This window comes from Carassius gibelio, chromosome B3 (assembly GCF_023724105.1).
Source record: "Carassius gibelio isolate Cgi1373 ecotype wild population from Czech Republic chromosome B3, carGib1.2-hapl.c, whole genome shotgun sequence".
Lineage (NCBI taxonomy): Eukaryota > Metazoa > Chordata > Actinopteri > Cypriniformes > Cyprinidae > Carassius > Carassius gibelio.
The window spans coordinates 7,328,634-7,349,970 of record NC_068398.1 but is presented as its reverse complement, the minus strand read 5'-3'; the positions used below and the strand labels follow the sequence as shown (position 1 = coordinate 7,349,970).

The following is a 21,337-nucleotide window of genomic DNA, read 5'->3' as shown; positions in this document are numbered from 1 at the left end:
TCCATTAATGCCAACAAAGTGTTCTAGTCTATGCAAAAGAATGTTGTGGCCAATAGTGTCGAATGCAACACTAAGATCCAATAGCATTAATAGAGAGATACAACCACGATCAGATGAAAAGAGCAGGTCATTTGTAACTCTGAGGAGAGCAGTCTCGGTACTGTGATACGGTCTAAATCCTGAATGGAAATCCTCACAGATACCATTTTCCTCTAAGAAGGAATTTAATTGCGAGGATATTACCTTTTCTAGTATCTTGGATAGAAAGGGGAGATTTGAGATTGGTCTATAATTAACTAGTTCTTTTGGGGTCAAGTATGCCGCTGTACTGCTAATACCGCTGTTTGTATGCTAGTTGGTGCATCATGATTTATTTTTGTTGCACACATTCAAGGAAATGCATTCATTTAGGTTATATTATCATGAATCTAAAATGCCAAGACTGTTATACTTGTTTGGCCATTTGTTTATCTAGACGTTTCTACAGTATGGGGAAATCATATATTCAGTTTGTTTATTTCAAGTGTAAACACTAGGAATGGCAAGGTTATTGGTTTAATCCCCATGAGATGCATGCATTGACAAAATGTAGACTATGCCGTCAATGCAGCATAAGCTGGTATGGATACAAGAATTTGACAAATGCTTAGATGTAGATGTAAATAATGAAAGGGATGCAAGCTCTGTTCGAGCCCCTTCTGGGCTACTTGATTAAAGAAAGAAATGAACAGATAATGTGAGCTCATGCAATTGATTTTTGCTTCACATTCTTAGATGACCAGGATTATTATGAATATTTATAATAAGTTGAGTACACAGCTCAACTGCATTTGTTGGGACTTTGTGTTCTTTGGGTTCAGTCTGCAGTGTCGAGACAGGGACCATGTTGTTTCAAAAGACTTGTTAGGCATTTGTCAGACACTGCAACTGCACATTAATTCCTCATGGTTGTGTCGATGCATATTTAGGGATTTCCAGGGCTCTTCCTGATTCACATATCAATTTCAAAAGCAGTACACTGCATGAATATGCAGAGAGAAATTAAGAGCTCCATTTTGTTGAGTCCGTGTGACGTGTCACGACCAGCTTTGCACTTCAAACACTTTCCCATCTGCTTCTCTCATTAATGCCATTCTTTCAAAAGCATCAAAAACCCTAGGAAAGGTTGGACAGCTTTTATTTCCCGTTATTAAAAAGGAGAAACATCAAACCTTAATCCCTAAGCCTTCAGAAGTGTTTATTAAACCATTAATCTCCTCACATCTCCCTTTATTGCTAGTTAGTGCGGTATTAATGATTGTTTAATGTATTCTGTCTCTCTCTGGCTCTGTCCTGCACGTCTCTCTCCCTGCGGCCTTGATCTGTGCGAGTTGTGCGTGAATAAACACAGTGTTTTAACACCCTGGACAAAAACTGCTTAATCTGAGAATGCATCTACAAAACAACAAAGTGAAGCTGACATTTATTGAACCTGAGTGAAGGCCACCAATAAACCTTCAAAGAGAGACTGAGAGAGTGCATGTATTTGTGCATTTGACAAAACAGATTTTTTAAAATTATTATTTACATTTCTTAACCCCAGGTCATTTATTAATCCTGCGTATTCAGATTTCAAACTGTACCACTGAAAACACTTTTTAGACCATAACTATAAGAACAAATATGTTCTTCACTTCAGTTAACACTTCTCAAAGTTTATGTGCTTGTAGACAGAAAATGAATGAATAATAAGGCAAGTGGTGTTAAAGGAATTGTTCACCCAAAAATTAAAATGATAATTAATTTCTCACTTTCATGTCATTCCAAACCCGTAAGACATTCGTTCATCTTTGGAAAATAAATGAAGATGTTTTTGATGAAATCCGAGAGCTTTCTGACCCTCTATAGACAGCAAGGGAACTACCACATCAAGGCCTAAAAACATAAGGACAATATTAAAAAGGCTTGTAGCTTCAGAAAATTACAGTTGAGAGATGTCTTTTGTCTCATGACTGAATTTTAAGTTCAGTGCAGTGCCGCTCTCCATGTCAGTTCCAAAACAGTGGACCAGTAAGAAGACCCCAGAGCCAGGGCAAGTGTTCCAAGTTTTTGGTTTACAGTAGTAAGTTGGCAAAGCAACTTACTATATAAAAAATAAAACTTTCCTGAATGTTGCGTCTCACGTTTTTAGATGCAAAGATGTGTTTTGTGTGAACAGCCCCTAATACTGCATTATTTCACACTTTTACCAATGGCAATGCAATTTGGGGTTAACATCCCATAAACAAGGGTTAAAACTTCAAAAACTTCTTGAATTTCAAAACGGTGAATTTTTTTTTTTTTTTTTGATGTTTAAAAACATGAACCCAGGGTTGTGTGCAGTGTAAACGGATGGAATTTTTATTTGAACTCTTTCTATTTGTGTTATAAACGTTAGTAACAGTGTTGCCAGGTCTTTGAAACAAAACAAGCCCAATTGCAAATCAAATCTAGTCCAGTATTACTTTTCCCACAGTTTCCCCTACAGCCAAAATTGTGTTTTGGGGGGAGGGGAGATCGCTTCATCTTCCAAACTGAAAAACAATACATGGCTATTGAGTAAAGGTAGCACAGTTGAGCAGTAAAACCACAGACTTGGCAACACTACTTAGTAAAACGTTCATAGACGATGTAATGAAAATCTGTAAATCAGATCTCTGAGGCAAATTTTATCTCTAAATCTACATTATCCCTTAATTACAAGCTGTATTTGCATTTATCTTTGACTTATCTCTTGTCTCACTTCTTCTGTTTGCTGTAGTCTTCCACATCAAATCTTCTGGTTTAATGGGGTTCAGAGTGAGGCATTAAAAAGGTCGGAGCCACAAGGTTATAGAAGCAGCTTTGTTTACTCTTCAGAGCTCTTGTCTGATTATATCTGATTTTGAAACCCTTAGGCTTGATCTCTCTAGGTTTGGATGGTCAGATTGCCTCAGAATGAAATGGCTCGATGATTTACTACTTGCTAATGTTAGTGAGTAGCAGGCTGAATGAGGTTACAAAACCATATCCAGAGGCTCAAAATAGAGATCTGAGATTGTTAATATATGTTGTGTTTTGGACTATTTTGAAGTCCTGTCTTATAATCATTTGCAGTTTCTTTTTTAATTGGCTAATGGTTTTTAGGCATAGCCGAGCCAAATTTAACAGCCAATTAATAAATATTAGTATAGTAAAATTTGCTAATTCATTAGATCAATACATCCTTTGTTAAAATGATTTAAGGAGTATAATGCATCCTTATAGAGGTGTTGAAATGCTGAATCAGTTAAAACACTTCTAACAGCACTTAATGGGAACAGCGTCACATTATTTAAAGGGGAACGTCACACGTTAATGAGTAGCAAAGGATTAAGTAACTGCATTGATTACTTATATGCCACTGATCAGGCATTTATATGTAGTTTGGGATAACAGAGGGTTTCATAGGGTTGTGGAAATAATAAAGCAAAAACTGACACTTTAAAGCAATGTTTTAAGCAACAACAACAAAACAATTGAACAAAAACAAATAAATACAAAAAGTAGCTATTATGTAAACGTGTATCCAAATCCAAAAGTAATAAAATTAATTTATGTGTGATTTATGTGCAACTATTCGCAATGTCTAAGCTAGTGATTGTTACATTAGGGCATAGGGCTAGAGGCAACACAATGATATTACAGATAATAAATAAACTGTGCAAAACCTTTATCTTAACAGTTAATTTACAAATAATGCATTCAAATTTGTGGAACTCATAATGCACTGAATCTCCACAAATGAATGTTGCAACCAATCTGGGAGTCAATAGGGATTTCGCCTAGGGTATCATTTTTTTCTTTTTATATACAGTATGTAGTATTTGATAAATTTTCTATACTACTGTACAATGTGTGCTACAATATGCATTACTTGTATTGACATATTGCATAATAAGTGCAAATTTAAAATTACATGAAGAGTTGTTGGAGTGTTGCTCATGTACTTATATTAGCACAAATGGCTTTGTCCGAATTAAATTTCCGTCTTGCATAATATTATCTCAGCACCTGTACAGTACAGTACATGTAAAGGTAGTATTGTGCATGTGTTTTATCATGTGGTTGTTGTTTACAGTTGCAGTAGACCTCTGTGTTGCCCCTCATCGCTCTCTATGAAAGGAGCAAGCTAAAGGTCACTGCCTCCCACATGTGAGGATGTTACAGTTAAAACAGTGCAGCTCTGTATGCAGTGTTTCATGTCCCCGGGGGGCTTTCTTTGAGCAGCGGGCTCCTCTGGCCACACGCAAGGCCCAGGCAATGCAACACTTTGAGGGATGAAATAAGGCTTGATTATAAAGTGATTATATCTGACACTAGCCAGGCATGAAAGGCGTTTGTTTTAAAGGACCCTTGTTTTCAAGGTCCGGTTTAACATCAAAGACAGAGCGAGGGATGGAGGAAGAAAAGGACATGTAATATTTATTAAAAGGGAAGAGAGGAGTGCCAGGTCACTTTCATTTCCTTACTGCAAGTCATTTTTTGGCTCACCTCATTTGTCATGATCCTGCCCTCGTGTCCTTGATTTTTCCTAGTCTTGAGGCAGGATCATGGCAGACCCGTGTTTTGTGTACAAGCACATGGCCTTGCCTTTGGGCCATGTGCTTGTGTTGTCTCGTTCCCTTGCCCCGCCCCCCTTGTTAACCTAGTCGTGTCTTGATTGTCCTATCTGTAACACCTGTCGCGTCTTGATTAGTACCCCTATTTAGATCTCCTAGTGTGCTCTGTCTTGCGTCGGTTCATTGTACCTGTGATTGTGATTGTTCCACTCTGTGATTGTTCCTTAAGAAGTGTTTGTATTACCGTGAGTGTTTGTTTATAGTTAGTATTTAGAGTCCTTGTTTATCTTGTCAGTCCAGTCCTGTTTTAGTTATTTAGTCTTTACCTTGCTCCGTGTTTTCCCCCTCGTGGGTTTTGTTTCCCCTTTTTGTAATAAACCCTTTGTTTGAGAATCCCTGTCTGCACCTGAGTTCCTCCCTTGCCAAGATCCTGACAGAATGAACCGACCAAGATGGAACTCAGCAGACAGGAGGCAATGCTGGTTGTCATCAGCCAGCAAGCGGGAGGATTGTTTTGAGGGCTCTCGCCTTGTGGTGTTCCGGGGGACCAGGGGAGGTCGTTCCGGAGCGAGCGGGCGAGAGGAGGAGCCCCAGAGGTCCCCACCTACCCAGCTGCCGGCGATCCCGGAGGGTCGTGTCCTGGCCGTGGCAACCCTGGGGGATCAGTTAGGTCCCTCCCAAGATCCTGAAGTACCTCCCACTACCTTAAGTCTCCCCAACAAGCGAGGGAGACGGCTTTCATGGGAGTCAGCTTCAGAGTCTTCGGCGTCCGAGGCTGCCCTGCCCGAGACCAAACTCCCCCAACCCGCCTCTGACCCAGCTGTAGCCTCTGCACCGCGCCCGAGGAGGAAGAGGAGGAAGAAGGGGCCTGCCGGTCCTGTGACCCTGTCTCCTCCCGTGCCAGCAGCGGTGAGCGCTGGCGTGCCTGTGCCAGCAGCGGAGAGAGCTGGCGTGCTCGAGCCAGCAGCGGTGAGCGTGCCCGAGCCAGCAGCGGTGAGCGTGCCCGAGCCAGCAGCGAAGAGCGCTGGCGTGCCCGAGCCAGCAGCGGCGAGCGTGCCCGAGCCAGCAGCGGAGAGCGCTGGCATGCCCGAGCCAGCAGCGGTGGGCGTGCCCGAGCCAGCGGCGGTGAACGTGCCCGAGCCAGCAGCGGTGAGCGCTGGCGTGCCCGAGGCGGCAAAGAAGAAAGCCGTATGCAAGTCGGCAGTCGTGAGAGCGCAGGAGAGTGCCGCGGCCGACTCTGCAGCAAAGACTTTAGTTCAGTGTATCTCATCTCGTAAGGAGATGCCAATTGTCTTAGCGGCTAAAGCCTTTTCTGATTATTTGTCTAGTCTTGTCCGTATCCTAGAAGTCCCCGTCAGTCCTGTCTTGTCCTCAGACCCTGTCCCCAGAAATCCCGAGTGTCCCGTAGATGTCGTCTCCCCGTGTCCCGTGAGTGTTGCCCCGTGTCCTGTTGATGTAGTCATGTGTCCAGTAGATGTTGTCCCCCCGTGTCCAGTAGATGTTGTCCCCCCGTGTCCAGTAGATGTTGTCCCCCCGTGTCCAGTAGATGTTGTCCCCCCGCGTCCCGTAAGTGTTGCCCCGCGTCCCTTGTCTGCTCCTATCATGTCCCCTGTCAGTTGTCCCGAGACCCCTCCCCGCCCCTCACCACCCAGACCTGCCCGTACCCCCCGTCGTCAGCCTTCGTCCTGTCCTCCTAAGATTCCTGCACCACCCACCCACCCTGGTCTGTCCCCCATGAACTTTGTGGTCCCGCCTCCTCCCCTTCCCTGTTTGTTTTTTTTGATTTGTCACCCTAACCCTGCCGTCGTGTATTCATGTCTGCCTTTGTTATTATTTGTCATGTCTTGTTGGTTTGTGTCGGTGTCCCAGTCTGTCATGTCAGTCATGTCCCGTGTTTGATGTTCCCTTGGGGAGCGTCTGGAAGCCGCTCCTTAAGGGAGGGGTTCTGTCATGATCCTGCCCTCGTGTCCTTGATTTTTCCTAGTCTTGAGGCAGGATCATGGCAGACCCGTGTTTTGTGTACAAGCACATGGCCTTGCCTTTGGGCCATGTGCTTGTGTTGTCTCGTTCCCTTGCCCCGCCCCCCTTGTTAACCTAGTCGTGTCTTGATTGTCCTATCTGTAACACCTGTCGCGTCTTGATTAGTACCCCTATTTAGATCTCCTAGTGTGCTCTGTCTTGCGTCGGTTCATTGTACCTGTGATTGTGATTGTTCCACTCTGTGATTGTTCCTTAAGAAGTGTTTGTATTACCGTGAGTGTTTGTTTATAGTTAGTATTTAGAGTCCTTGTTTATCTTGTCAGTCCAGTCCTGTTTTAGTTATTTAGTCTTTACCTTGCTCCGTGTTTTCCCCCTCGTGGGTTTTGTTTCCCCTTTTTGTAATAAACCCTTTGTTTGAGAATCCCTGTCTGCACCTGAGTTCCTCCCTTGCCAAGATCCTGACATCATTGTAGTTTCTTATCTTCCTTGGAAAAAAATACAGCCAATACACCCAGGACTAAATGCAAATATTATAGTATAAGCAAAATAAATAAGCTGATCAATGCTTAAGGCAAGACCCTAGAGATGTGGGGTAAAAAAAAAAAATAGATATCAGCATACTTTCTCCAGTACCATACAGTACATAATAAAATAGTTTTGTATTAAAAGTTTTCTGAACTGTCATGTTTAATTATGCAAATGTATTTTCTATTTAAATACGCTCTAATTTGCATTAATTTTAGAACAGAAATGTGAGCCCTGGATGAAGCCAAAATTATTGCTGACTTATAAGAGTTAAATGATATGCATTTTCATTTAAATCAATTGACACAAATGAGGAATTATCTAATTAGCCAGGTACAAATTTCTTATTTCATTTTTGTTGACATATCAGAGATAAAGATTTTTGGATTCCTTGGGTTTTGCATAAAAAAAAAAAAAAAAAAAAAATATATATATATATATATATTTATTTATTTATTTATAGAAAATGGTATTTAAAGGTATGTAACGTAATTTAAATACAGACACGAGCTGATAAACTGTAATAAAATGAACACTTATACAAGCAAAGTAGATCAAAATCGACAAAATAGACTACTGCATGAAAACCGTTTCACTTGTAGTGTCTTGCTTTAAAAGGGAGGGAAAAAACATGTCACTTATCTTTTGTTGTTGATGTTATAGCTTGAACAACCAATCTAGCTTGGTAAATTGGCACAAAATGCATCATTTTAAATAGATGTGTTCAAATCCTTGCTCGGAGCAATATCAATAGCAATGCATAACACCACTAATGAAAGATAAATGGGCTGTTTTTACCTTTGTCTTTCCTACAGAGTGAAGTGGTGTGGGGCTTGTCAGACAGATTTGAAGCTCTAAGCAGAGCCCTGAATGTCTCCCCCTCCAGCTTTTCCTTTGATTCATTTTCTGAATCGGGAGACACAAATGGATGTTCATTGATGGGATATCAGTCAGAAGTGCTCTCCCTTCTGTTCCCCGCGGTGAGTCTGCAGCACCTGTCTGCCGATGAACACGTGCAGCAGATGCATGGACACCTGTGAGCTCACCTGGAGGAACGTTTATTGCTCATCTGTTCACCGATAGCTCAGCAGACTTAATAGTTCTGTTTCATGTAGGTAACTTTGCCTCAGATGTTTTTTCCTAAAATTTAAGCAAAAGTGCCCTATACAAAAAAAAAATTCATAATAAAATAAGATTTTTCGGCAATTTTTGCAATTATTTGTGCAATTTAATGCAATTTCTAAGTTAAAGCTGTTTTAAAGTAAATATGTATACTGAATTTTGCTGTGGTTTAGTGTTAACAGAAATGTCTGTATGTATAATGTCCTGGTAATTAATTTTTTAATGGATTGATTTGTTACAGTGATTAGTGCTTTAAAACAAATAGACATTTGTTTCCGAAGTATATGATGACGTAATCTCAGACTTTTGATGGCAGACTTTATCATCTTGGTAAATCTGAGCACATTTTGAGATTTCTTCTGAAAGTCTAGAGGAGGCAGAGTGGGGTACTGGACTTTATTTTTTTTAGAAGAACAAAATCGGAGAAGATGGAGACTTTTCGAAGTCTGTGTGTAGAAAATAAATGAAACGAAAAACTCCTATGACAAAAAACGTCGGAAGATGTGAGTAGTTGCTGTTGTTTGTACTTTCTAAAACCTCCAAAAGGGGGTTTTTCATACTGATGCCATGGAAGAACCATTTTTAAAAATAATTCAATAATGTTTTCATTCTAATGAACCTTTCATGAAAAGATTCAAAGGATTTCAAAGGTTTTTCATGGAACCATCAACACCAAATAAGCTTTCTTTTATTAAAATATAGATAGGCTATGCTAAATAAGTTTCAAAAATATATCTGCCACAGGAAGACTATGGCACGTTGTTGTCCTCCCTTGGGCTACAGTACCTCTTTAGGGTGTCCAGCGCTCCTGTTTATGTGTGTTAGCGCCACCTGTGCTCCATCTTCAGCTCGTATGGCTTCGGTGGGCGTGAGTCTGGTTCACTGGGTTCAGCAGAGTGAGTCTGCTGGCACAGTAATCTCTCTCACCTCACATCTTTCTGCACCTCTCTGCCTGACACAGTTTGATTAATTAGTATTGCAAGCGGCAGAGTGGTGGCCACCATTCCCCTTACGGCTCAAACACACACACAGCCTCTCCTCGCCATTTCTCTTTCACTCCTTCCATCATAATGGTTTTATGGGGCACCAAAACGGGTGATAAAACATCCTTGCGGACTATGCACAGTAATAATGAAAAAGAACAGTAATGAAGACGATAACTTCATTTTTTAGCCATCCTCGTAGATTGGGATTTGAAGACAGTCAGATTCAAAGCTGTTGATGAGAGGCTCATCATAATTTATAATTCATTCTAATACAGTTAGTTGTCCTACAGAGCCAGTGTTGAAATTGTAGTCACTTATTGTGCAACGTACATTCTTGACAGGCAGTTAATTGAAATAATATTGAAATCACAGTATGGCTTATTGGGCTTAATAAACCATAACAGACTGTGGTTTATTATTGAATTGCATTAAATAGATATGCTGTCTGTATGCACTGCATTTTGTTTTTTTGTTTTTTTGTTTTTTTAGAAATCAAGTCTGAATATCTTTAGGTCTAACTTTGAGCAAAACCTGAGACTGAGCAAAACCTGGCTTTATTTGGAGACAAAAGGTATTGTTTTATTGTGTGTGTGTGTGTGTGTGTGTGTGTGTGTGTGTGTGTGTGTGTGTGTGTGTGTGTGTGTGTGATACAAACCCTGTTTAAAATCTGCCGCCTTGTTTTTGTTATTTTACCAGTATTTATTAATATTTTGAATTAATTCTCTTTTTAAATAATGTTGTAATGTGCTTATTTAGTTTCTTTTATTATTTAAATATTTCTATAATGAATATTTTATTTATCTAGTGATTTTGTTACTTCAACTTCTGTCAACTTATTTAGTGATTTTATTATACTTCAATTTAAAACATTTATTTTGTTAGCTCCCACAGCAAAATGTATTTTTATTTTATTTGTTTGTTTGTTAGTTTTTATCCGATTTGTATTTTATTTCCACTTTAACAAAATATTTTAAATCATTTTAGTTTAAGTTAACAGTAACAACACTGTAGCAACAGCAACATGAGACATTACGTTTTTTATTAATATTATTAAATTAAATGAATATGGTAACAATCTGTTTCCATTCTGTTTACAGTAGTTTATTATGCCCTCTATTGGTTCTTGTACAGATTGCAGACACACAGTTGTAAAATATATATATTTTAATATAGAATCTAAACATTTTTTAGATACTACACTGCTGATAAATGATTCTCGCTGGTTGTAGGATTAACAGAATAAAATGTACAAATTAGATTCAAGTTAACAGTAGTTCCACAATTTCACAAAAAAATAAATAAATCAATAATTAAAACAATTTACAAAGCATTTCAGCCTCTTGAAATCAAGAAACATTCATTAATTTCTGTGTGAAAGTACATTAAGAATGTATAATGTGAATGTGATCAAATGAATCATTAAAGCTGCCCTGTAACTCTCTCTGGGGAAAAGAGTCTAAATTACAGGAAACTGAACAACAGATAATTGGTCAGAATCAAAATGACTGCTGGGCTGATAACTTCAATACATTTTTGCATTTAGCAGACGCTTTTATCCAAAGCGACTTACAGTGCAATCAGAATTTTTTACCAGTAAGTGTTTTTTTTCCCTGGGAATTGAACCCACAACCTTTTTTGCTGCTAATAAAATGCACTTCACCACTGAGCCATAGGAACATGTCAATAAGGTTCACTAATTCATTCTAGGAACAGTTTACTTAACTATATTTAGTTTAATTTCTTTGAACCATCTATCAAGCATCACGTAATGAAAATAACAGTTGTTAACCCTGTAACCCTTCATTAATGAAATGTTGACGCTAAGAGGTGAAGAGAACTGGGTGCCATTGCAAAACAGTTTTACATTATGAGCTTGTAAATGTTCCACATTTATTAACATTAACATCAGACTGACATCAAAGCTGCGTTAGTTAACTTCAGTTTACTTTAAAAGTTACATTAAAATATTAAGTCAGTACAAGACTGTGATCTACATTTACAGGCAGAGCTCTGAAAGAAGCTGAACGTAAAGCTTTAAAACAGTTATTAAATATTCTATTTCATACAGTAATAAATATTACATACAATGTAAACACTTACCATAGTCTTACTACACGAGTCGTAATAGTTGCATGTGGTTAAGTGATAATTATTTGTGGGAAATTACTTGAAATCACCTGCCGTGTTAGAATGTAATGTTGCATAGACACTTTCCTTTTGTCTTATACCAGAGCTTAAGAGGGACATGTTTGAATCCAGATCACAGGCGCTTGTAGAAAGACAAGATCTTGTTGCAGTTTGGGCAGCGGTGCTCAACATCTTTACATGAATCCATCCAGAAAGGTGCTAGACAGCATGGCCAGCACCTGCAAAAGAGACATCCGACTCAATCAGTCACTGTCTGCCCCATGGACTTCCACTCACCCCTTCTCTTATACTCTCAGGCTCGTGCTGTCTGCTTGCAGCATTACAAGACAAAATATGATTTACATAACCTTTTATTTACATTTACATGTTCCATTGAAACTCAACAAGCCTACACTGAAAACAAATGTGTAAACAATGTGTAATGTGATGTGTAAACAATTTCCACTCTGAAATTGTTAGTACATTTCACAATTGATTACCGAAAAGAGCAATTAATACTTAATCAGAAAGTAAATTATTTTATAGAAAGACTAGTATTTTATTGTAAAATGTACTCCTTTTTTTATTTTTTTTTCTTTTACAACCTTGAAAAATTATTTTATTTCAAATGGCAAATTTACAGTGTAAAGGTGCAACAGACGTGTTTCTGAAGTTGCATTCAGGTGTCTTTACACACTCTCAGAAGAGGCATAAACAGATATACAAAGCAATCACAAATGTATACTTTGATACTAAGGATTGAAGTGGGTCATACCTGGCACTAATTAGTCTATTGCATATTTACACTAGATTTTAAGCAGGCACAGAGCAGTCTTAACTTAGCCTTTAGAAGGCACTTAAAAAATAAAGTCTCCAAAGTAGGTTTGGAATCTTTTTTAATGAACAGTTTTTTTTGTTTACCGTATTTTCCGGACTATATAAGTCACACTTTTTTTCATAGTTTGGCTGGTCCTGCGACTTATAGTCAGGTGCGACTTATTTATCAAAATTAATTTGACATGAACCGAGAGAAATGAACCAAGAGAAAACATTACCGTCTCCAGCCGCCAGAGGGCGCTCTATGCTGCTCAGTTCTCCTGTAGTCTACACTGAAGACATAGAGCGCCCTCTGGCGGCTGAAGACGATAATGTTTTATCTTGGTTCTTGGGTCTAAATAAAGGCGACTTAAAGTCTGGTGCGACTTATACATGTTTTTTTCCTCATCATGACGTATTTTTGGACTGATGCAACTACTCAGGGGCGATTTATAGTCCGAAAAATATGGTAATTTTTTTAGTGTGAAGAAAAGTTCTAAGTGTTCTTTAGTTCAAAGAACCTTTTTTCCACTATAAAGAACCTTTTGAGTAATGAAAGGGTTCTATGGATGTTAAAGGTACTTCATGGAACCAGCCTTTATTTTTAAGTGTGTGTAATAGTCAAGTTTAAGGAAATGTTTACCCGATGAGGGCAAGACAGCCACAGGCCATCCAGGCCATGAGTCCAGAGTAGTGATCTGTTATGGTGATCACCTGGTGCTTACAGTGAGGGCACATGGTCTGAGCGGGTAAATCACGCAGACTGGGAAGCATCACTGTGGTTGATACGGCTGTAATGCACAGAAACACAACACATGATCCACATACAAAGAAAAGCTACCATTCTGCTATTGTGTAGCATCATTTATCCTTCTCCTTCTGATTGCTAGGAGAAATTGTACTGACAGCTGAACAAACTGAACAGTAGCTTTGCCTTTTACATTTTTTCTCTGTCATTATTTGAAAATCTGGCAGTAGAATTGCTTTCTTAAGTCTGAGATCTCAAGTTGAATAACTCGCATATGACTTCCAACGGAGTGTAGTATTAGTATTAAGGAGTGAGTTCACCCAAAAATTATAATTTATCCACTCTCATATCTTTCCAAACAAATAAGAATTTGATCTTCAAAACACAAATTAAGATATTTTTAAAGAAACCTGAGAGCTTTCTGTCCCTTCGTTGAGAATCCAAGTAACCAAAACGTGATCTAAAAAGTCAGAAAGGTATGGCAAAGTGAATTATGAAATGAGTTATGAGTGGTTTAATCCAAGGCTTATGAAGAAATATGATCTCTCTAAAAAGCATGTGGATAAAAGTTACATCTATTAATTGTATAAAGTAAACACATGTATTCAAAAGACTTGGATTAAACTGCTTTATTGGTTTTATAATGCTTTAATGACCTTTTTGGAGCTTATAAGTCTTGGTTGCCTGGACTTGTTTGGTTGGACAGACCCTCTCAGGCTTCATAAAAATGTCTTAATTTTTTAAACCAAAGTTAAATGTGTTTATACCAACATGAAAGTGAGTGAGTGAGTGACTGATTTCAGAAACGTCATTTTTGGTTGTTATTGAACGAGTGTCTGTGGTCGATAGTTGAACATTGTAACTTACTGGTAGTTTGAGGATACATCCCTGGGTTTGGACCTTCGGAAAAAGTATTGAATATTGAGCCATTTTGGGGATTATATAACTTTAAATTTTAAATTGATAATTGAAAACTGTACTTACGGTTAGCTTGAGGATACATCCCAGGGTTTGGACCTTTGAAAAAATGTAAAAAGAGTTTTATTGCAATAATTGGTATTAATTAATTATTCTCTTTGATAGTTAAAAACCGCTACTTACTGTTCATTTGAGGATACATCCCTTGATTGGGAGCTTTAGGAAAAGATTGTGAAGCAGTAAATGCTGTCACTGACAGTACATAATGTCTTGCAAAATTCAAACAAGCATAATTAACCTCAGCTGTCAACATGCCACATATCATGTGATTCAGACGATATTTTGAGTGAAATTTGAGTGCATGATTATAAAAATTTTACAACATGAAAACATTTATTGTTCTCATTTTTAATCCATGGAGGTTCACATTTATCTGTGTCTGGGAAATTCATTCATTCATTCATTCATTCATTCATTCATTCATTCATTTACTGTCTTAAATAACATAATATATATTATCACCAATTTGGTAATAATATAGCATAATAAAACATTCATATGCAATATCTTCTTGGCCAGTCATTTTTGACCAGGAACAACACAAGTGTAACAAGGTGGGGAGAAAATCTCAAAAAGGTTTAAAAATATGTGTTAAAATAAAGGTGTTTGCAGGAAGTTATATCCTGTGTGAGCAAAGTCAACGTGCAACGTGATGACATTAACTATCATTTTCAGGAAATAGAAAATCCTCTCTGGGTCTGAATGACATGAACATGCAACCTATTCAGCTGAGGTTTATCAGAAGAAACGTACCTCCCTGAAAGTTTGGATTAACTCCCGGCTCTGGGTATGAGGTGTATGCCATATTAATGTTTGGATATGGAGGTGAATTGTATCCTGGGTTTTCCTTTCCCATGTAATCTGCTGGAAGGCCTGGGTAGGGTGGAGCAGATTCGTAAGCTTCGATGGCTTTCATAGCCTCTATATCCTCCATATCCTCCATATCCTCCAGATATTCCACCGTTTCCAAATCATCCAAATCAGCTTCTCCGGCCTTATCCATAGTCTAAGCTCCTTAAACCAAAAAACAGCAGAACATAACAGAAGCACGCAGAGGAAGAGTCCAGAGTGAGGCTTTCAGTCGTTTTAGGTGTGAGGACTACTCGAGTCCCAATGCAAATGCCAGCAAAAAAATGTTGACAAGACTCATTCAAATCTCTACAGTGCATCCAAATTTTTTTCCGACATGGAAATGCTCTGTTTGTGAAGTATTTTGCACGGCTTTTCCTTTTAGTCATGGAAACAGAGCTTTATTTTCCACTGCAACCTCAATACCAGGAATTTAAGGTGTCATTTAAGAAGTTTACATTTACAATTATGAAAGGTTGCTAAGTCGCAAATAACAAATATGTTAGATATATTACATCTTAAATATATATATATATATATATTTTCTTTAAAAAATTAAATATTACCCAATTTGAGGATGCTCAGTTCAAATAATCAATTAAAATGTTGTTCCACATGTTATGAAATGTTGTGAGCACTATTTCTAGAATCAGCATCCCAAAGAAAATGATAAAGAAAATGAGACTTAAGTGTTATAAATCTGATGAGTGAAAAAAGACGAATAACTGAATGAGAACGATGAGTTTTTGAGAGATCTGGGTGCTCTAGAGCGCTGACGTAAATGCAATAACCAATTTCCATTTAGTGTTGGACAGGCAAGCTACGAAATAACTAATTACAAATGCATTTTTAATGGACTCTGATGCCAAACAATGAGTCTTATAGACCGAGATTCTCATGTTTTAAAGTCATGAATCAACTTCCATTAGACTTGCCCAAGAATTCAGCAGCGCGACTCTTTTGTCCTTCACACTAACATGATGCAAACAGAGGCAGAAAACAGAGCTTTTCTGATTTGAATGCAACTTGTGCTATATGTATAATTATATGAAGAATAACTGGCAATGCAATAGTGATAGTAATCATTGATTATCACTGTCATATCTGTGAAATCTTGGTCATTAGATTAGATCTAATCGCCTTGATATCTCTCTCCTGTCTCTTTGTCTCTTTCTCACACTGATTCAATCTACTTCCTTTACAACTTACCTACAAGAATGAGAGATCAGTGAGACTTGAGATTGGATGTTGTATGTCCTTGGAGACCAGATGAGACTGAGTTCAGGAAAAGGAGAAAAGGGTGGGTATGAGTTCTAGAGGAGGGTGAAGAAAGGAAGCAAAAAGGGAGGAGATTTTTAACCTTCGGATGACGACTTCATCTTCTGAGATTGGTGGCTAAATAGATTCATTCAGTCCATCAGACTTGATCTAGGTTAATGTTGTTAGGTACCAAAAAAAAGCATATAGTAGTGAATTTCATCCAGAAGGACTCTATCACACATACATACGCATTTTTGTGCATCATCTGTTTCTTGGCTTTTATGTTGTTTATTTTGATTTAAAGTTGCTTCTTCTGTCTTACTTTAGTCATGTTGGCTTTAAATGACCTGCCTATGTTTTGAGGCTATGTATGGTTTTCTTGAGCCTTGTCGTGCCATTAGTTTTGCAAGAGTTGTTTGAATATCTTTGCATTCACAAACTGGTTGATGACATAGAATTGCCAAAAGCAGCGAATGCAGTAATTAGTGATCTTATGAAAAATATACGGTATTATGAGTCATTTTTATAGCCTTTATATGTATTAGTGTTACTATTTTCACACATTTTATCTACTGTATGTGCCTGTGTGCCTAGATTCATAGAAAAAAATTATACTCAGTTTTTTTTCTTTAAGGTAAGTGCTTGCAATCATTTTATTTTAGCTACATTTAAATAAACAAATTTAGTTGACTAACTTTCAGCAAAATTTGTTTATTTAAATGTAGCTAAAATAAATTGATTTCAAGCACTTACCTTACCTTACTTTATTTTTTTTATAATATTTTTTTTTCTCAGTGTAGATAGATAGATAAGTTGACTTACAGTAATTTAAGTTGACTTAATTTGTTTAATTATAATTAGATTTGTTTGAAGACCAATTTGTCAAGCTTGTTTTTTAGTTCCCAGCATGCTTTGTTTCAGCCTCTAGGAGTAATGTTGAAATTAAGAGTTATTTCATGTTTTTGCACAGGATTAATATAAATAAGGGGAGATCTGTTAGTTTTTAATGATCTGTTAGGTTTCCGTTGTATTACAGAATAGCCATGTCTGTCACTTTCTCATAAACACAAGATGTGCTTTTTTTGTTATTATGAATTCTGAATAGAAATCATTTACATTCATCACATTTCATACTGATTCTGTAATTTATGACAGCATGTATGAAAGCAGTAGTGCAATGCCGAGTTTAACTGACTTCAACAACATAAAGGAAGTGTGATATGTTTGTTTATATGTATTTCCTATTTCGTAACCAAGCCTCTCCTGATTTTAATATTTCCTTAGTTAAGATCACAATGTATCTGTGCAGCTTGAATACACTGAATTTGGTTACCAGATACCAGAGCTACCAAAAGAATATAGTCCTGCAAACATGATCAAGCAGTAAATCCAGGAAGAAAAAAGGTTGTGATGGAGGAGTTTGAGCAGCAAGGGGAGCAAAAGAGCAAACAACAGATTTCACCAGGGACGTCAAACTCTGTTCCCAGAGAGCCACAGTCCTGCTGAGCTTAAACTTAAACTGTAGGAGAGAGTTTGTTCATTTTACAGTCCCACTTACACTTTATTCATAACTCATAAATGTCTAAAATGAACAGACTCTCTAGTAAAGTGAGCTAGCTAAGCCTGGGTATATTTGCTATGCTAATCTTCTACATAAACAACTTTTTTTCCATTCACATCCATTGGATAGGTCCTGAACGACTCACTGTTTTAGATGAATCATTTGAGTCAATGATTTATTAGTCATCTCGTTTCAGAAAGGGCTTTCACCACCTAATGCTAAATTGCATAACAAATAATAGCAAATAAAGTGCCTTGAGGTTTTTTTAATCATCATATGTTCTCTCTGAATATATTTTAATCACATTAACCTGAAGAAATGCTGACGTTTCTGACCTGTGGAACACTTATTTTTACTCTTTTCTGCCACACAGACCCTATTGTCTTGACTAGAGCAACAAAGTATCAGTGATTAGTTGATAAGGAAGTGAAACCCTTACAAAAGGGATTTTTGAGAAGTCTTTTTCTCTGACTTGTCTCGTGGTCATTCCTTTTTTAAACGCATCATTCTGAAAGTGAAAGTAAAGGTTCGATTGTTGAAGAAAGAGTAAAGATGGATTCACTATTTGTGGAAGAACTTAACTGTCCTGTGTGTTATGAAATCTTTAAGGATCCTGTTGTTTTATCATGTAGTCACAGTTTCTGTAAAGAGTGTCTTCAACGGTTCTGGAGAACCAAGGACGCTCAGGAGTGTCCTGTCTGCAGGAGAAGATCCTCGAGGGATGATCCTCCAACTAATCTTGTGTTAAGAAACGTGTGTGAGTCGTTTCTGAAGGAGAGGAACGAGAAGTGTTCGTCAGGATCTGAGGGGATCTGCAGTTCACACGGTGAGAAACTCAAACTCTTCTGTCTGGAGGACAAACAGCCGGTGTGTTTAGTGTGTAGAGATTCACAAACACACGACAACCACAAATTCAGACCCATCAGTGAAGAGGTTTCATCGTATAAGGTAGGAGAAATGCACATTTCTTTATTTGAGTAGGCTTAGCTTTCGATCCCATATAATGTGTTATCATATTCATGTGTTTTCTCAGCAGCTGATCCGTTTTGTGTTTTCATTTCCTTGAATTCTAGGAGAAGCTAAATATAGCACTGAAATCCTTACAAGTGAAACTTAAACACAAAGAGAACATTAGAGGGGAATTTGAGAAAACAGTTCAACACATCAAGGTGAGGAAACAGTCTAATCAATTATTTAAACAGGGAGTGCAGCATGGGGTGTCATGTAAAGAATAAGAAAACAACCACTTTTCTTTTTTTTTTAAAATCAAGATTAAAGCAATAACTCAGCTCAGTTGAAAACACATAAGCAGCTCAAATAAATACTGAAAAGCCATTTTCTGCCAGCTGTGCAACCAAATATTGGTTGTTGTTTCTCAGTGAATGATTTGACCAGGGCAAGCCTGGTTTACTTCTGATTTTTACTTTTTGACAGTGTTTAAGGAAATGTATTCAGGAAAAATGGGATGGGGGACTGAACTACATTTGATGTTCTTGACAAATAAAAAGAGAAGATGCACACCTAACATGAAAAAAACACATAGTGTTGAATGTGTGTGAAACACACATGCTAAATGCTAAAGACTCATATGTTTACAGAAAGACCCTGAGCCTTAAATACCCAGACCACAACAAAACATTCAACAACTGGATTTGGCACTGAACAGGATCCTAGAATTTGGAAGTTTACATCTTGGAAAGCTGGTTCAGTATTCCTAAATGCTTAAATCTGTATTACCTTTCAGCTTACTACTGTGGGATGAAAAGATTGTTGACCGGAGACATTTAAAATGATGCCATACATAAATATGAAAATCTATTTTTCATTCACACAGAACATTGTATTCTACGTGTAACCATTCTGAGTGAAACAATTGAAGGGAAGGAAGTGGTCAAGATGTAGCAAATGTGAAGGCGAAACATGCTCACAACAAGGGTTGCAAAGGGGTGGAAAATGTCCAAAACATTTTACTGAAACCTTCCAGAAATTCCGGGAAGATTTAAAAAAAAAAGAAATGTAGATTAAAGTCTCTGAGGTTCTGCAACCCTACAGCCAAATAAAGAAGAAATGCAAGAAATTACTGTTATCTACACTGTTAAATAACCCGAACCTATGAAGTACAACAAATGGGAGTCTATAGCAACTCAAATATCTTGAAAATCTTGGTGTAAAACAAAACCTTTGTGTAAATGATGTGATGTGTGTAGACTGAGATGATTGAAGAGAATGTGGTTTGATTTCAGTCTCAAGCTGAGCACACAGAGCGTCAGATTAAACTGCAGTTTGAGAAGCTTCATCAGTTTCTCAGAGATGAAGAAGAAGATGCAATCGCTGCACTGAGGGAGGAAGAGGAGCAGAAGAAGCAGATGATGAAGGAGAAGCTGGAGGAGATCAACAGACACATCTCAGCTCTTTCACACACAATCAAAGACACAGAGGAGAGGATGGAAGCCAATGACATCTCCTTTCTACAGGTCTGACTTCAGATCATTGATTGATTGATTGATTGAGTTGTTGATGATCAATGGTGTGTTTGTTCTGCAGGAGTTTCCAGTCTCAATGGAAAGGTGAGTGATCTCCTGGTGTCTCTGGTCTCTCTGCTTCTGAAGTCAAAGGTCATTTCTGATCCTGAATGTTCTTCCAGAGTCCAGATCCCATCAGAGCCGGATCCACAGACTCCTTCTGGAGCCTTGATTCATGTGCCACGATACTTGGGGAACCTTCCCTTCAGAGTCTGGAAGAAGATGCAGGACATCATCCAATACAGTGAGTCTGAAGACCATCTGTGCTCTTAAACATACACTGGACATGACATATTCTGGAATATTTTTAACATAGAAAAATCTGTGTTAGGTTCCCTCTTGATCATTACATGAACATCAGATTAAAAGCATCTGTTGATTGTTCTGTGTCTCATCAGCTCCTGTGATTCTGGATCCAAACACGGCTCATCCATCTCTCGTCCTCTCTGATGATCTGACCAGTGTGAAAGACCGCTGGAACAAACAACCGCTTCCTGATAACCCAGAGAGATTGGACAGCTATCCCTGTGTTCTGGGTTCGGAGGGGTTTAACTCGGGAACACACTGCTGGGACGTGGAGGTTGAAGGGAATTCCTACTGGATTCTTGGAGTAACGACAGCGTCGAACCAAAGGAAGGGACGTGAGTTCTTTGACACGGACGTGTGGAGTGTGCAGTACGGACTTTATATAAGGTCCGGTTTTCCTGTTGAACAGGGTCTTGAGTGTGTGAGAGTGTATCTGGACTATGACAGAGGAATGGTGTTGTTCTCCGATCCTGTAACTAACACACGTCTACACACATTCACAACCACCTTCACCGACACGGTCTTTCCTTTCTTCGAAACCGCTTCCTCTCTCAGAGTCTTGCCGTTCAAAATGTAGTAAAAGGATTATACCTCTTCTTATCATCCATTCAGTGACACTGATGATCAAACTGATCAAATAACGTATGGTAGCTACCAGCAACAGTGTTAGTATCTGTTAGTCATATTAATGTAGATACAAAATAGATGCAAGTATAAATTGAAATGTTTGCACTTCTAACCACTAGATGTCACTGTCAGCCATAATTTATTTATTCCAGTCCTCTCAGTAACATTGTTTTATGGCATTTTTACATACTATAAGATGAAACAGAATTTAAATACCGTTTACAACACTGACATTGTTTGATACGGCTGTTCAATCCAGTATTGTATAATGTGCATGAATATTATGAAGTGTATGATAATCAGTCTAGATATTCAGTTGCCCTGGTACTTTG

General features: G+C 38.1%; 2 protein-coding genes across 3 annotated transcripts; one reads left to right on the top strand and one right to left on the bottom strand.

The window, feature by feature from the left end:
• Positions 1 to 10,304: 10,304 nt before the first annotated feature.
• On the bottom strand, positions 10,305 to 16,073 carry LOC127951991 (lipopolysaccharide-induced tumor necrosis factor-alpha factor homolog). 2 transcript variants are annotated; one of them, XM_052550174.1, is made up of 7 exons: positions 15,939 to 16,073; positions 14,634 to 14,894; positions 14,004 to 14,036; positions 13,887 to 13,919; positions 13,770 to 13,802; positions 12,798 to 12,945; positions 10,306 to 11,577 (listed from the first exon to the last, which is right to left on the bottom strand). In XM_052550174.1, the coding sequence occupies exons 2-7, from the start codon at positions 14,881 to 14,883 to the stop codon at positions 11,472 to 11,474; spliced, it is 603 nt and encodes a 200-aa protein (XP_052406134.1). In that variant the 5' UTR covers positions 14,884 to 14,894; positions 15,939 to 16,073; the 3' UTR covers positions 10,306 to 11,471. The 2 variants fall into 2 exon arrangements, with proteins under 2 accessions (XP_052406135.1, XP_052406134.1); XM_052550175.1 differs by lacking the exon at positions 14,004 to 14,036 and having other exon boundaries at positions 10,305 to 11,577.
• A 1,917-nt stretch (positions 16,074 to 17,990) lies between these two features.
• LOC127953584 (nuclear factor 7, ovary) lies at positions 17,991 to 21,332 on the top strand. Its single transcript, XM_052552783.1, has 6 exons — positions 17,991 to 18,498; positions 18,624 to 18,719; positions 19,794 to 20,024; positions 20,095 to 20,117; positions 20,195 to 20,316; positions 20,471 to 21,332. Exons 1-6 carry the CDS (start codon positions 18,103 to 18,105, stop codon positions 20,953 to 20,955), a joined length of 1,353 nt encoding a protein of 450 aa, XP_052408743.1. The 5' UTR covers positions 17,991 to 18,102; the 3' UTR covers positions 20,956 to 21,332.
• Positions 21,333 to 21,337: the final 5 nt, after the last annotated feature.